Source organism: Lonchura striata, chromosome 9 (genome assembly GCF_050655825.1).
Source record: "Lonchura striata isolate lonStrDom1 chromosome 9, ASM5065582v1, whole genome shotgun sequence".
Lineage (NCBI taxonomy): Eukaryota > Metazoa > Chordata > Aves > Passeriformes > Estrildidae > Lonchura > Lonchura striata.
In genome coordinates this window covers 29,787,504-29,801,888 of record NC_140711.1, presented here as the reverse complement: position 1 = coordinate 29,801,888, position 14,385 = coordinate 29,787,504, and the positions used below count along the sequence as shown (strand labels likewise).

Below are 14,385 nucleotides of genomic sequence, written 5' to 3'. Positions count from 1 at the left end.
CCAGGATCTGGAATGAGAATTGGTGCTGCCCTGTCTCAGGTGCCATTAATTTCTTAATAATCCCATTAAACAAAGAGCCTGAGACCTGCAAAGTCCAGCAGGAAGGTGCTGGTGTCACATTAAATAACAGAAGGCAAGCAGGGGGAATCTCACAAAAAAAAAAAAATTTAAAAAAAAAAATTAAAAAGAAAAGAAAAAAGGAGCAGTGGGAGAAAACAAGAGAGGGGCTACAAATTTCTATTTTCAGTCGTGGTCCTGACTTGTATGAGAGCAGCCAAGAGACAGAAATCGGAGCCTGGAAAATGAGCAGGAAACACCTGTTCACACAGGTATAACATGGTTTTGTGACCCACTTTTGAGAGACTTTGAATCAGAGGCCCAGGGAGGTCAATCAAAGCCACTGAGACAGCAAAAATGCAAAGTATTCAATTTGTGTATTAAAAAAAAAAAAGTCTGGATTGAGCGCTGCTTGCCACTGGAATTGTATTTAGCTTTCCTGTCGATTGGAGGTGCTGGGAAACTCAGCAACAAACCATTCCAGTAAAAATATCTCTTTTCTGTAGCAGGTTTGAGGTTACAGCCTCTCCTATTATTCACCCACACCATCTTCCCTCTCTGTCAGGTTTCTCCTTAATAAGATGGACTGCAGCGTGCCAGAAAAGCTTTTAGATTTAAAATTTTTTTTTAAATTTTAAAAGCTGCACTTGAGACAACTCTCCCCAGCCTGCAGCTGGAAACTTTCTTTGGCTCTTCTGCCACAGCATCTGAGGCTGGCTGGGCTCAGCTCTCGATGGAAAGTTTGCATGGACACTTCAGAACAAAAAACTCAGGCAGCTTAAAAGCCTGGAGTGCTCCAATCCATCCCAAGAGATTCCTTAAATTTTAATTTACTCGGAATATTTTTCTACTCATCACCTGCAGCGCTGCAGCCTGACCCCAGCTACTGCCCGGAGCTGTGGTACAACACAAAAAGGCACATAAGTTGCCTTTTTTTTTTTTTTTTTTTTAAATTGTTTACAAATAAAACTGTGAACAAAATTTATTTTTCAAAGCCTGAGAATGTACTCTATCACCCTAATATGGTAATGAATTAGAATGATAGATGTAAACAGCATGTATGTGCCTCTGAAGGTTGAAGAAAAATGGATTTATTGAAGTGGTAACCAGCTCCTACCAGGAGTTTCTCCTAAAAGCAGGGAGAAAAAAGTGTGGTTTTTTTTAAAAATAATTGATTATTTTGCCGTAATTCTCTTTGAAGATGTGGTTACCTTGAGCAGAATTATCTCCAATTCTTGTCTGTCTATAATTCCAGTTATAAATGGAGTCTGAGGAGAAGGTTCCTGATCTCATCACATTATTTGGCTTCTTATTCAGCTTTTCATTCTGCTTTTACTTACAGTAATGACATCCACAAAAAAAGAAAAAAAAAACAGGGAAACCCAACCTCACACAACTAAACACTGGTAGTAAATACCATTCTGCCTCAATGCAAAATAAAAATAACGTGAACATATCAGGATACATAACAGCTAAAAAAGAATTCAGGTTGATGATTTAAATGTTTGTTAATTTAAACCATGTCAGAGAGTGCTTATTTAAAGCACTGATTGAAATAATTTTATCCCGGAGGCAGGAGATTACTCCTGCCCTCAAAGTTAAAAATAATATCCCCATTAACCTCAGCAACAATTTCCTAATTGCCAAGGATTCCAAATCCTTCATGCAACGTTCATCCTCTGAGAATTCCATCGTTGCTTCACTTCCCAAACCACTCCAGGGGCTGCAGTCCCAAGCTTCGAAAAAAGTCAAATTTCAGGCGTGGCTTTGATATGGCAGCATCAAACATTTAGGAGAACAAGGGTGTGGTACCCCAAATTCCCTGTAAACGAAGCAGCACCTGGCATTAATGTGAAATATGAAATGTGAAATGTGAAATATGAAATAATATTAAATAATATATATTAAATATGATATATGAGATATGAGATATGAGATATGAAATATGAAATGTGAAACATGAAATAAAAATATGAAATAGAAATATGAAACATGAAATATGAGATATGAAATATGATATGTGAAATATGAGATACTAAATACAAAATATGAAATATGAAATATGAAATGTGATGTATGAAACATGAAATCTGAAATCTGAAATATTTCCGGGGTCTCTCCTCTGCTGGTGATGCCAACCAGCACTGGCACCATGGAGCAGGCAGCTCCATGTTCCCTCTTCCCTGAGCAACAGCAGCTGGAATTTGTGCCAGCAGGGCAAAGTTTAGTGCCCAAAACACCCGAGTTACAACACTGGAAGGGTTTTTTTGGGAGCCACAAAGGAGCTCTCCCAAAATATGGGGCCTGACCCAGGAATCACCTAAAATAAATCCAGTATCAGATAAAACCAGGATCATCCTGACCCAGGAATCACCTAAAATAAATCCAGTACCAAATAAAATCAGAATCATCCTGACCCAGGAATCACCTAAAATAAATCCAGCACCAAATAAAATCAGATTCATCCTGACCCAGGCATCACCTAAAATAAATCCAGCACCAAATAAAACCAGGATCATATTGATACAAGAACCACCTAAAACAAATCCAGCACCAAATATAGAACCAGGATCATCTTGACCCAGGAATCACCTACAACAAATCCAGCACCAAAAAAACCCAGGATCATTCCAACCCAGTACCAAATAAAACCAGGATCATCTTGATACAGAAATCACCTAAAATAAATCCAGTACCAAATAAAAACAGAATCATCCTGACATGGGAATCACCTAAAATAAATCCAGTACCAAATAAAACCAGGATCATATTGATATATGAATCACCTACAATAAATCCAGCACCAAATAAAACCAGGATCATCCTGACCCAGGAATCACCTCACACACAAACCCAGCCCCTCAGGCACTGGATGGATTCCACCAGTTTGGCATCTCCACCAAAGTGCACATCCCTGAGTTAACTCCACTTTGGGGAAATGGGATTGTCTCCTTCCCAGGGCTGCTGCTTCTCTGCTTTTTGGGAGCTGGAGACTGGATTTTCCAACATCTCCTGGTTTTTTCCCCCTTTTCTTCCACACCTACCAAGAGCCAAACTTCAGATGTGATTTCTCTTTGTTCACCAAACTTCACCCAGGATTTCCTTTTCCTTCCACACCAATAAAGGGCCAAACTTCAGCTGTGGTTCCCCTTTTCTCCCACAACAATAAACAGCCAAGCTTCAGAAATTAGGAATAAATATCCAATGAAAACTAGTTTTGCTTGGTGGGATTATCCAGCCTGTTGCCCAGCTTCCCTGCTTCCCAACAGCAATAAAACCACGGGAACCACATCACATATATGCCACATTAAAAAAAGAAAAACAACACAAAAAGCACTTCTACATCCTACATAATGTCCTAGACATCTCCAAAACCACTTGAGTAATAAAAAAAAGGGATAAAAATCAGAAAAAAGCCATTCACACTGCAAAGCAGATGAAAGCTCCGGGGTATAAACATCAAGAACACTAAAGAGACAAGCATGTTCCCTCTCCCCTTTCTCCTACTCCCACACTTCATTCCTGAAGCACAGAGCCTTGGACAGAGATTTTATTTCATGCCAACCACAATCAGAAATTTCTATACCTCAGTGTTTGTCTGGAGGGAGCACACATTCCAGGGAAAATGCAGTGCATGCACAGATTACCCGGAAATAAATCACATTCCCATTTAAAATGAAGTTTAAAGAAGTGGCACAGCACAGAGCTGTATTATGGGCCACGCACTTTCCCTCTGAAGAAATGCTTCACACCCTCCAGGAGTTTTCTATCGGGAAGAGAATGGAAAAGTAAAGAGATTTATTACATTAAAAAGCATATTGATTGAAAGCAGTGCTGTATGACAGCTTCAGCTATTATAACAGAACTTAATAAAATCAAATGTTTACCCCTGAAGGGGATTCGGAGGAAAAAAAAAATAAAAAAGGCTTTATCAACACTTCTGACAATGAGCAAATTTGCAAGGGATAACATTTTGGTCCTGAAAGTAAATGCAAATAAGCGCTCATTTCTCCAGGGGAGCTTTGAGTTTGCCCACACGAGGAGCTGTGGCTAACTGTGATGTGGCTCAGCAGTGAGAACACGTCCTGGGATTGTGTGGCTGGAGATGGCAGCTGCTCCCACAGCTGGGGAGCAGCCAAGGTCACAGATGATGAGAGAGGCGATGTTCCAGCAGCACAGGCACTTTGTAGGAGCAGCAGGACACTCCTTTGTGCTGCCACGCTGCTCTCGGGGCTTGGTGACAAGCCTGACCAAAGAATGACACTCCTTCCTCCCTGCCCTTGGCCCCTTTGCTCATCCCTCCTTCCTCCTGACCCTTTGCTCATCCATCCATCCCTCCCTTTGTCCACTCTGCTCATCCCTCCTTCCTCCTGACCCTTTGCTCATCCATCTATCCATCCCTCTCTTTTTCCACTCTGCTCATCCATCCCTCCCTTTTTCCACTCTGCTCATCCCTCCTTCCTCCTGACCCTTTGCTCATCCATCTATCCATCCCTCTTTTTCCACTCTGCTCATCCATCCCTCCCTTTTTCCACTCTGCTCACCCCTCCTTCCCTTGTCCACCCTGTAAATCCCTCCTTCCTCCCTGCCCTTGTCCCCTTTCCTCACCCCTCTCTCCCTTTGTCCACTCTGCTCATTCCTCTTTCCCTTTTTCCACTTTGCTCACCCCTCCTTCCTCTTGATCTCTTCGCTCATCCTTCTTTCCCTTTTTCCCCTTTTCTCACCTCCTTTCCTTTTTCTATTCTGCTCATCCCTCTTTCCCTTTTTCCACTCTGCTCACCCCTCCTTCCCTTTGTCCACTTTGCACATCCCTTCTTCCCCTCCCTCCCTCCCTTTTCCCACTCTGCTCATCCATCCCTCCTTTTCCCACCCTGCTCTTCCCTCCTTCCTCCTGCCCTGGTCCCCTTTTCTCACCCCTCTTTCCCTCTGTCCACTCTGCTCTCACCCTTCATCCCAAAATCCCAGCTCCCTGCATCCACCCCCAGCTGCTTTTTTGGGATGGCTTTTCCACAGGAGTACAAACACAGGTGAATTTCTTCTCCATCACGTTATTTGTTGGCAAACCACTCCAGACCTGAGAGCCTGCTCTTAACGGCGACTTTCTGCTCTTTTTGGTTTTTAGCGAGACCAAAATATTTCCCTTGATCCTTCCTGGATTAGGCCTGATCTGGTCCAAGCTGTGTTTTCCATATAAACATCAATTTCATGGCATAAATGAGCAGTTATTTCAACTAAAATTTACCAATCTCACCAGTCTTACTTACCCTGAGTATTTGTCAGTATTCTTGCGCCTGCAAACCATTTTTCTCTCACAAACTGTAATGAAATTTGCATTTTTTCAAAGCTATTCTGCTTTCAAATGAAACCTACTTTTGGCACGAGCTTTAAACTGCTTGAATAGAACCAGCAGTGTTTAACACCAGCTACAAAACAGGAGTAAAAGCACATAAAACAGCCCAAAAGAGGAAAAAAAAATCTGCAACTTGTTACAACTCCTGATTTTACACACAAATGAAAACAGCCTGGAGATCCAGCATGGACATTTTTGTCAGGATGAAAACTTCCCTTTGGGATTGCCTCATTGTAGCCTTTGCTGTTTCATGAGCTTCTGAGTGAAGTGAAACTCTACAGGGTCATAAAGAAAAAAGGTCATTAAATGCTGATGACCTTCTCCTACATGGGAGAACTCCTGGGCTGGGATGGAGCCAGAGGAACTGGTCTGGCCAGCTGGGCTGGGAGCTGGTGAAGCTGAGCAGGAGGAGTGTGAGAACCCCGGGCTTGGTCTGGGGTGGTGGAAAAGTCTCTCCTCCAACCCGAGCTTCCAAAGAAAACTCTGCAGCCTCTTGTTGTTGGGTCTCAAGGCAGTTTATTGCAAGTTATCTAAAAGATTTTCTCCTGGAGCTGCTGTGGTTTGCTCACAGCTCAGGCAGAGGCACACACACACCCTGACATCCTCTCTGACTCCTTCTCCTCTTCCTCTTCTTCTTCTTCTCCTTCTTCTTCTTCTCTCCCACCCAGGGCTGCTGCTGTCTTTTATATGGAACATTACGTGTTACATGTTCACAGTTTTCCCCAATGCCTATTACCTATATTAAATGGTGATTTTCTATCTTTTATATGGGACATTACGTGTTACATGGTTACAGTTTTCCCCAATGCCTATTACCTATATTAAATGGTGCTTTTCTATCTTTTATATGGTACATTACGTGTTACATGTTTATAGTTTTTCCCCAATGCCTATTACCTATATTAAATGGTGCTTTTCTATCTTTTATATGGGACATTACGTGTTCCATGGTTACAGTTTTTTCCAATGCCTATTACCTATATTAATTGGTGCTTTTCTACTCTAAACCAATCTGTGAGTGCCAACATCACCAAGAACATGGAGGTGAGGAAGAAGAAGGAGGAAGAACAGGATCAGCCCACTTTCCTCCATCTTAGAACTTCTGAGCCCCATGTACAAAGTAAAACCCCCCTGGACAGGTGCTAAAACCCCCCTGTACAATACTAAAAAATTTCCCCTCTGTTTTGTAACTACTTTTACTATCCTATCTATCCTTTGTGACTGCTTGTTCCACCTCCAAAGTTGGTAACTCATTCCATGGCTCAAACCCAAAATCCCAGCTGTTTGCAGCTGCCTGCCAGGGTCTAGAATGCTTCTGACCAAGGTCTGGAACCTCTAAAAATGTCTGAGGGACATTTGGAGTTCCGACACAGGAGGAGCAGCCACAGGGAACCTGGAGCCCCAAACTCTTTTAAAGCACACAGTCCATCCCAGGAGGGCTGGAATGGGCACAGCTCCTTGGCACACAGCATTCCCTGAGGGATGGGGGACAGAAGTGTGGCCACAGGACCAGCAGGGATGAGGAACGGGGCTGAGGAGTCTGTGGGGCACAGAGCAGGAGGTGCTGTAGGGCCCAAAGGGTGGTGACTTCACTTAAACCTCGAGAATTTACCGGAAAATATTGCAGTGAAAAACTGGAGCAAGAGGCGTGTGACTTCGTGCATAATTAGAGCAGCTGCTGCCCTTGAATTGGATTTGGGGAGATTCAAAGCAGGAGGAGCACACGAGCATTTTGTTCCTTTTCCCAGATTTCTCAGGAAGAGGGAAGAGCAAACCTGAACCTCTGAACGTCGAGACTGAAGAACAATTAGTGCCAGGTACCTCTGGATTGCCTTTCCTACAATGGTTTGGGGTGGAAGGGACCCTAAAGCCTCTCTCATCCCATGGGATGCTCCAAACCCTGTCCAAGCTGGCTTTGGACACTTCCAGGGATGGATCCCAAAACCTGGCTGATCTCACAGCACGATCCCACTCATTTCTGAGCAGCCCAACGTGTCCAAAGGCTCCTGGGGCTGGGGAAAAGTGGAATTTCACTTCAGAGCAGGCTGAGGAACACACAAAACCCCCAGATGAAAAGGGGCAGGGCTGAAAAGTCCTGAGAAGATGAAGAAAAAATTGAGAAATGTTAAATCCAGCGGATGGGAATCCTGCCATGAGCATGGGACATCCCCACAGTGCCAAAACTGCTGCAGGGAACTGCAGCCACCAGCAAAAACCAGCCAGCAGCAAAACACAGCAACCCCGTGCCAGGAGAATTGTTTCAAAAGTGAAACTGCCAGAAGCCAAATCTCAGTTTTAAGGCACAATTTACACCGTAAATATTTGGGTTTCTAGCAAAAAGGGAGGGAGGAGAAATCCTACTCTGCTCCAAAAGAGCTGCTGGAAACACGACATTGGAGGCAGAGCAATCTGCTGGTTTAATTAACCCACATGGCAGAGGACATGAATTTTTTTTTTTTTCTCCCACACTATTAAACACAAAAATAACCAAACTCCTGAGCTATGGAACAGAAATGATTAAAATCCCACTGCTCCAAGATTGTTTCCTCCCCATCCACAGCAATTCCCAACAGGAACACGTCCCGTGGAGTTCCTCAAGTTCAGGGGGAAAACTTCAATGACTTTCATAATCTGAAAGCATCTTATAATCAAAATTGATTTCATTAAACCAGTGGCAATCTGTCGGCAGCCGAGAGCCCAGACAGGGAAAGACCGATTAAAACAAGCTGGCAAAACATATTAAAAATTAATTGACTTCTTGATTTTTATCAAAAGTGAAAAAAGGCTCAATCCTACACCCAACGATACAGCCCTGAATGGCAGCAATTAAAGTTTCTCCTTCCAATTACAGCTTTTTACAGCATTTTAATCAATTTTTGTACAGCAAATGAGCGTAGAGTTTAACCCTAAATCGAATCAGCATGGTGCTGTAGGGCGAAAATCATAATCCTGGAGCATGACATGCAACAGTGAAACTTAGATAAACTAAACAAAACGACAGCAATGTTCCTGTAGATCATTTTTGACTTGTATTTTAGGCCACTGCAGGGGAATTCATAAGCAGATTTGGGACTTGCCTATCAACGTGACCTCACCTACGTAAATATTTATTCAAATATTTGGGCACATTGCAGAGAATTCTAGATTAGAAACCAAAGGAAATGGCTATAAAAGGAAAACCATGCTGGCAGTTTCTGTTTAAAAACTGTAACCCCTCAAAGACTTCACCTTACAACTGGGCTGTAACACCCAGAGAAACTCCAAAGCTCTTGTTTGATTTATTCCTACCTTTTATAAAAACCCCAAGCCATCAATCCTGAATGGCCTCGACTCAAAAGCCTGACAGATAAATTTTCATTGCTGAGATTGTTTAAGTAGCGCAGCATCACAGGGATGGGGCCGGAATGAGAATGAGCAGATTAAAATAACACAAAAAAAATGAACTGAAATTGTAAAATTGGCAGCTTTCTCTTCTTTCAGCACAGCACAAACACCTTCTGCTGTTAGGCTGAGCGAGCTGGACTGGAATGCACAGCAGGTTTATCCAAACCCAGCTGGCACAGTGCCCTCTCCTCCAGGCCTCACCTCAACATTCCCATTTCCAGAGGCTCCTCAGGACTCTCCACGTTATCTTCTGACCTTTCCCGCTTTTATTTCTTTTCTTTTTTTTTTTTTTTTTTGGATGTCTTTCTAAGTTAATCAGTAACCAGCACTTGGTGCTGCTGATTTCAAGGTCCTGAGCCCATGGAGCCACTTCCACTCCGCTCTCTCCTTCCCCATTCCACCTCCCCCAGCCTTTCCCTGCGCTGGGAATAAAAAAATAAAACTAAAAAAGGTGTATTTTCCATCCTGAAACACTGGCTCAGCAGCTCCAGAACCCAATTATTCCAGGCAGGAAAAGCTCTTACCCACAGCTACACATCATGAGGGACAAGCCTTGCCATGTCCCCGTGCAGGAGGTGGAGGGAAATAAAAAAAGACATTTTTTATGAGACAGTTACTGAGCTGTAATGTGCCACATCCGTTTACAACTGCAAACAAGCCCAGGCAGGGGAAGGTACTATCTATTACCATAATTATTTTTAAAATCTTCACCCCACAGGGTTAGGAAAAACCCGATGATTTACAGCAAAGCCATAACTATAAAACTGCAGATGGGAGCTGAGCTATTTTGCCCTTGTCTAATGCTGAGATCTCATTAAACTGCGTGCTTAAACCTTAAATATTTGAGAGTAAATGGTAGTTAAAATAGGGAAATCATTCTAATTAAGCAGCCAGGCTTTCCTCTGCTCAGCTTCCCAGCTCATCATTTGTTATTTGGTCATTTGTGGAGTTTGACACTGCTCCATCTTCCAGCCTGGACAGCCCCAAAATTCCTCAATAAAGGGAATAGGGCAAGAAAAAAAAGCACTCAAGCCATTTTTAAACCTTTAAAAGAAGCTGATGAGAGAACAGAATTTTTTTTTTTTGTAAGTTCAGTCACCTGAAGGCTGATCCTTTGGCCAAAGTCATTCAGTGAGACAAGAGGCAGCAACTTTTCTTTATTCTTTCTAAATCTACTTCTTTGACCTTTGCTTGCTCTGCATCATCATTATCATCATCACCATCACAGCTCCAAGAAACTAACTTTTAATGAAAGCTTGCACGACACACCCCACATCCAATTTTCTCTCTGAAATATTCTTGCCTTTCAGAAGTTACTGCAGCAAACCAGAGCATTAATAATTATTTTTGCTTACTCCTTTCTCAAGCCACACACAAAATCCCAAGCAATGTCTGCCAACCTATCCAGGCTAAAACTGGAAGAGGAAATGACATAAAAGTAGAATTTATGCAAATGCTGGTGATATGAAAGCTGAGAAATCTTCATAAATTAGCAGGGCACAGTAATTGAAGCTGCTTGAATCACACTCCTCCATCCTTCCACTTCAATGGGATATGGCAGGAAGTAATTAATGGAGACAGGCTCCCTTGCATATAGCTGGAAATAATTAATTGGGCATCTCATTTCTGGTATTGGCTGTTTGGAAAAAAAAAAAAAATTCTCCCCATATAGAATAGTTTGTTTCACATGTAACCCCAGGGATCAGCTGTTCTTTATTCTTTAAATATACATAATGGGAGCCCATATGGAAAATTTAACCTTCACAAAGGCTTTGCTGCGTGCTTAGATGAAGTGTTTCACAGAGCATTTGATGTTTGTAAAAAATTAAAATAAATTAAGACCTACAAACCCCCCCCCCTTTCAAATAGAGACTTAAAATGCAGTATTATGTACTCGGGATTAAATAGAGCATAAATTTTTATTTCTTCCTGTTTTCCACTCAGAATTACAAAACCTGCTTAGAAGAAACCTGTTCCTCATTATTTCTTTTTTTTTTTTTACTGTATGCACAGCACACAGCTCATGTTCTTCTGAACAGTTTTACCAAAAATCTAAAACTTGAAACTAATTAGGTCCTCGGATTTATTTTTGTAGGAGTAAAGGCCATGAAGAACACTTAGGATTCCATTATGAATAACAGATGCGAGACGGATGCATTTATAAACCACTAAATTTAGAAAGATTCGTGGAGAGTTCTGCTGAACCTTTCAAAATTAAAAACCTCCCTGTACTTTGCCACTGAATCCATCAGAGCCAGTTCTGAGGAAGCAGAACACAAAAGGCCAAATGAGTTTTCCACGCACCCAACATTAACGCATGAATTTCGAGATGCCCAACAAAGCAGGCACATTAACAAAATGCCAACATTCCCTGTGTTCCTTGGGGGTTATTTAATACCCTTCAGCTTGGCATTTTGTGCAGGGCAAGCTACAAAATTAATGAAAGAAATCAGATCCCCCTTTCACCCTGGATCCCACAAGCTCGCAGTCCCTCTGTTTAAAAACACCACTCGGACACTTCCCCGATTGTTTGGGGCCGCTCGGTTCCCACAGGGAAATTCAGATTACACAAAGGCACAGCACAAAAGAGCCAGATGGCCCCAGTGAACCACTCGGGGCTCCTGATCCTCCAGGAAAAGCTGGGAACACTTTGGGACACATGGGCATTTCCACCCGTGTCCCATGGACATTTCCGCCCGGGCCCCACCTGAAAACAGACCAAAAAAAATAATTCCAAACTTTGGGACACATGGATATTTCCACCTGTGTCCCATGGATATTTCTACCCGTGCCCCACCTGAAATCAGACAAAAAACCCCCAAAACTTTGGGACACATGGACATTTCCACCTGTGTCCCATGGACATTTCCACCCGTGTTCCTCCAATGCCCAGGGACAGTGAGCTGGCCCAAGAATGCCAGGAGGAGTTGGCACAGCTGTGCCCCACCTGAAATCAGACAAAAAAAAAAACCCAAAAATTTCAGGAGACATGGGCATTTCCACCTGTGCCCCACCTGAAATCAGACAAAAGAAACCCAAAACTTAGGGACACATGGGCATTTTCACCCGTGTCCCTCCAATATCCAGGGACAGTGAGCTGGCCCAAGAATGCCAGGAGGAGTTGGCACACCTGTGCCCCACCTGAAATCAGACAAAAAAAAACCCCAAAACTTTGGGAAACATGGGCATTTCCACCCGTGTCCCATGGACGTTTCCACCCGTGCCCCACCTGAAATCAGACAAAAAAAAACCCCAAAACTTAGGGACACATGGACATTTCCACCTGTGCTCCTCCAATGCCCAGCGAACTGACCTGAGAATGCCAGGAGGAGTTGGCACAGCTGTGCCCCACCTGAAATCAGACAAAAAAAACCCCAAAACTTAGGGACACATGGACATTTCCACCTGTGCTCCTCCAATGCCCAGGGACAGCGAGCTGACCTGAGAATGCCAGGAGGAGCTGGCACAGCTGTGCCCCACCTGAAATCAGACAAAAAACCCAAAAAAAAAACCCAAAAGAGGGCTCAGCATTTTTTATGAAGCTGACAAACCTCAATATCCAGAGAGTCTGTGTTAATTTAAAGGGGGTAAACCAGCCGACACTGCGAGGAGAGCAGAGTCCCTTCCCAAGCCTGGCAGCGGCTCCCGATGCCAAGCCTGGATTTTCCAGGAGCCCTTCCAGGTTCAGCAGGGCAGCAGCTGCCACCCCTGTGCCACCCTGTCAGTGTCTGGGCGCTGCCAGAGCTTTTCCAGGAAGGATTTGGACTCTTGGATCGGGGGGAACAGCTGGAGGAACATTCTCTCTCACAATTCCCAACATTTCTGCCCATCACCCGAGCTGGAGCCGCTTTGCCACGCAAGGACAAACTCCTCGTCCTTTCCTTGCCCACAGTTACGAAACGCCCAGTGCCTTGTGCCACACCAAAAGCTGCGTGGCAGCACCACATCCTAAAGGCAGAGGAAGCTGCAGTTCCAACATCTGGCACCCGCCAGGCTCCGTTGGAGCATCCCAGCCTGCTCCCTGTGCCACACCAAATGCCAGCTTTGCTGCCTTCCCACCGGGGCTGGCGATGCCACCAACTCCACCACACCGTGCCCCAACACCGCGCTCCTGCTCGGCTCGCTCCCTGGGCGGGGAATCACCCAAAGCACATTTTAAACACACACACACTCTCTCTTTTTAGGGTCCTTCAGCAGCACTGCCGCCGAGCCCGGCTCTGCCCGCTGCCAAAATCACACCACAGCACGCTCGGCTGGAACAAAAGATGACTCCGGGGAGTTTGTGCCCATCCATCGATATTCCACGCACGTCAGAGCCACCTCCGGCAGCCTTGCCTTCAATTAAACCTCGAGCACCGCAAAGGGCAGAGGGGCTGGGGGCGCGTTTGTGCCGTGCTGAGCGAGGAAGGGGTGAGGAGGGATGAAGGCAAGGGAGGATTACACGGCCCTTTTCCAGAGACATCCGCCCCCCTCCAAAAAAGCAAGGAAACCCCCCTCCCCACAATGTACAAACCTGGTGGGTGAGAACACATCCGCGCCTTGCCTTGGACCGTCCTCCCTCCCGCACCCCCCTTTTATTTTTTTGGTGGTGTTGCATTATCGCTTTTTTTTTCCAGCTGAGCACTTGCCTCTCCTCCGTGCCCATCAAATATCCCGAAGATGGAGGGGTGAGTCTTGTTCACCAGGTCGGTGATTACTTCGAACCTGTCCTCCATGTGATCCCTGCGGCCTTGGATGGAGTAGACAGCCACGTTGTGGCTCTTGAACTCCCAGGTCTTGGAGAACTCAGCGTCCAGCACGTCTAAACCCCCGAGCCTGTCATTCTGCATGATCTCGGCCACCTTGCCCTTCACCATCTTCACCGCATCCCTGCTGGACTTAACAATGGTTTTCACCTCATCCGTGTGGAAGAAATAACTCCACAGTGCCAGGCTGATGCACAGCAAGAACAGGGTCTCCGGTCTGAGCAAGAAGTAACGCATGATCCGACCCAGCAGAGACAGCAAAGTCATTGTATCCTCTATCATTTATTATCGCGACCGTGCCTCCGCACACCATGCAGCGGGGCGGCTCCGAGCCGGCGCCGCTCGCTCAGTGCATGCTCGGCCGGCCGGGCAGCGCCGAGCCCCGCGCTCCGCCCCGCGCTCCGCTCCGCTGCGCCGGCCGCGGCCCCCGGCCCGCGCCGGTGGATGCGCCGAGCCCTCCGCCGCCGGATGCCGCCGGAGCGCCGCTGCTCGCCGCGGCTCGGGCCGGGATGCGGCTGCCAGGGCCGCCCGCGGTACCTGCGCCCCGTGGCCCCCGCGCCGCCTTCCTTCCACCCGGGCGGAGCGTCCCGGCCACCGCCCCCGCCGCGCCGCCGAACTACAAATCCCGGCAGCCCCCGCGGCAGCGCGCCGGCGCGGCTGCGGGGTGGGGCATGCTGGGAGATGTAGGCCGGGAGCTGAGCCGGGAAAAGGGGAAAATTATTTGATCGCGGTGATTTTAATAAAAATAAAAATTTTTTTTAAAAATTAAAAAATAATCAAAATTATTTAAGCAAAGTGTAATTAAAATTATTTATTTAAGGTGATTTTAATAAAAATAATTTTTAATTA

At 45.3% G+C, this 14,385-nt stretch overlaps 1 protein-coding gene across 1 annotated transcript in view; it reads right to left on the bottom strand.

Moving 5' to 3' along the window:
- Positions 1 to 14,013, bottom strand: part of PPM1L (protein phosphatase, Mg2+/Mn2+ dependent 1L) — a 58,756-nt gene extending 44,743 nt beyond the window's left edge. The window contains exon 1 of the mRNA XM_021541712.4: positions 13,420 to 14,013. Within this exon, the coding sequence (XP_021397387.2) occupies positions 13,420 to 13,818 (399 nt within the window). The 5' untranslated portion in view covers positions 13,819 to 14,013. The remainder of the gene's footprint in view (positions 1 to 13,419) is intronic.
- Between the last annotated feature and the right edge of the window lie 372 nt (positions 14,014 to 14,385).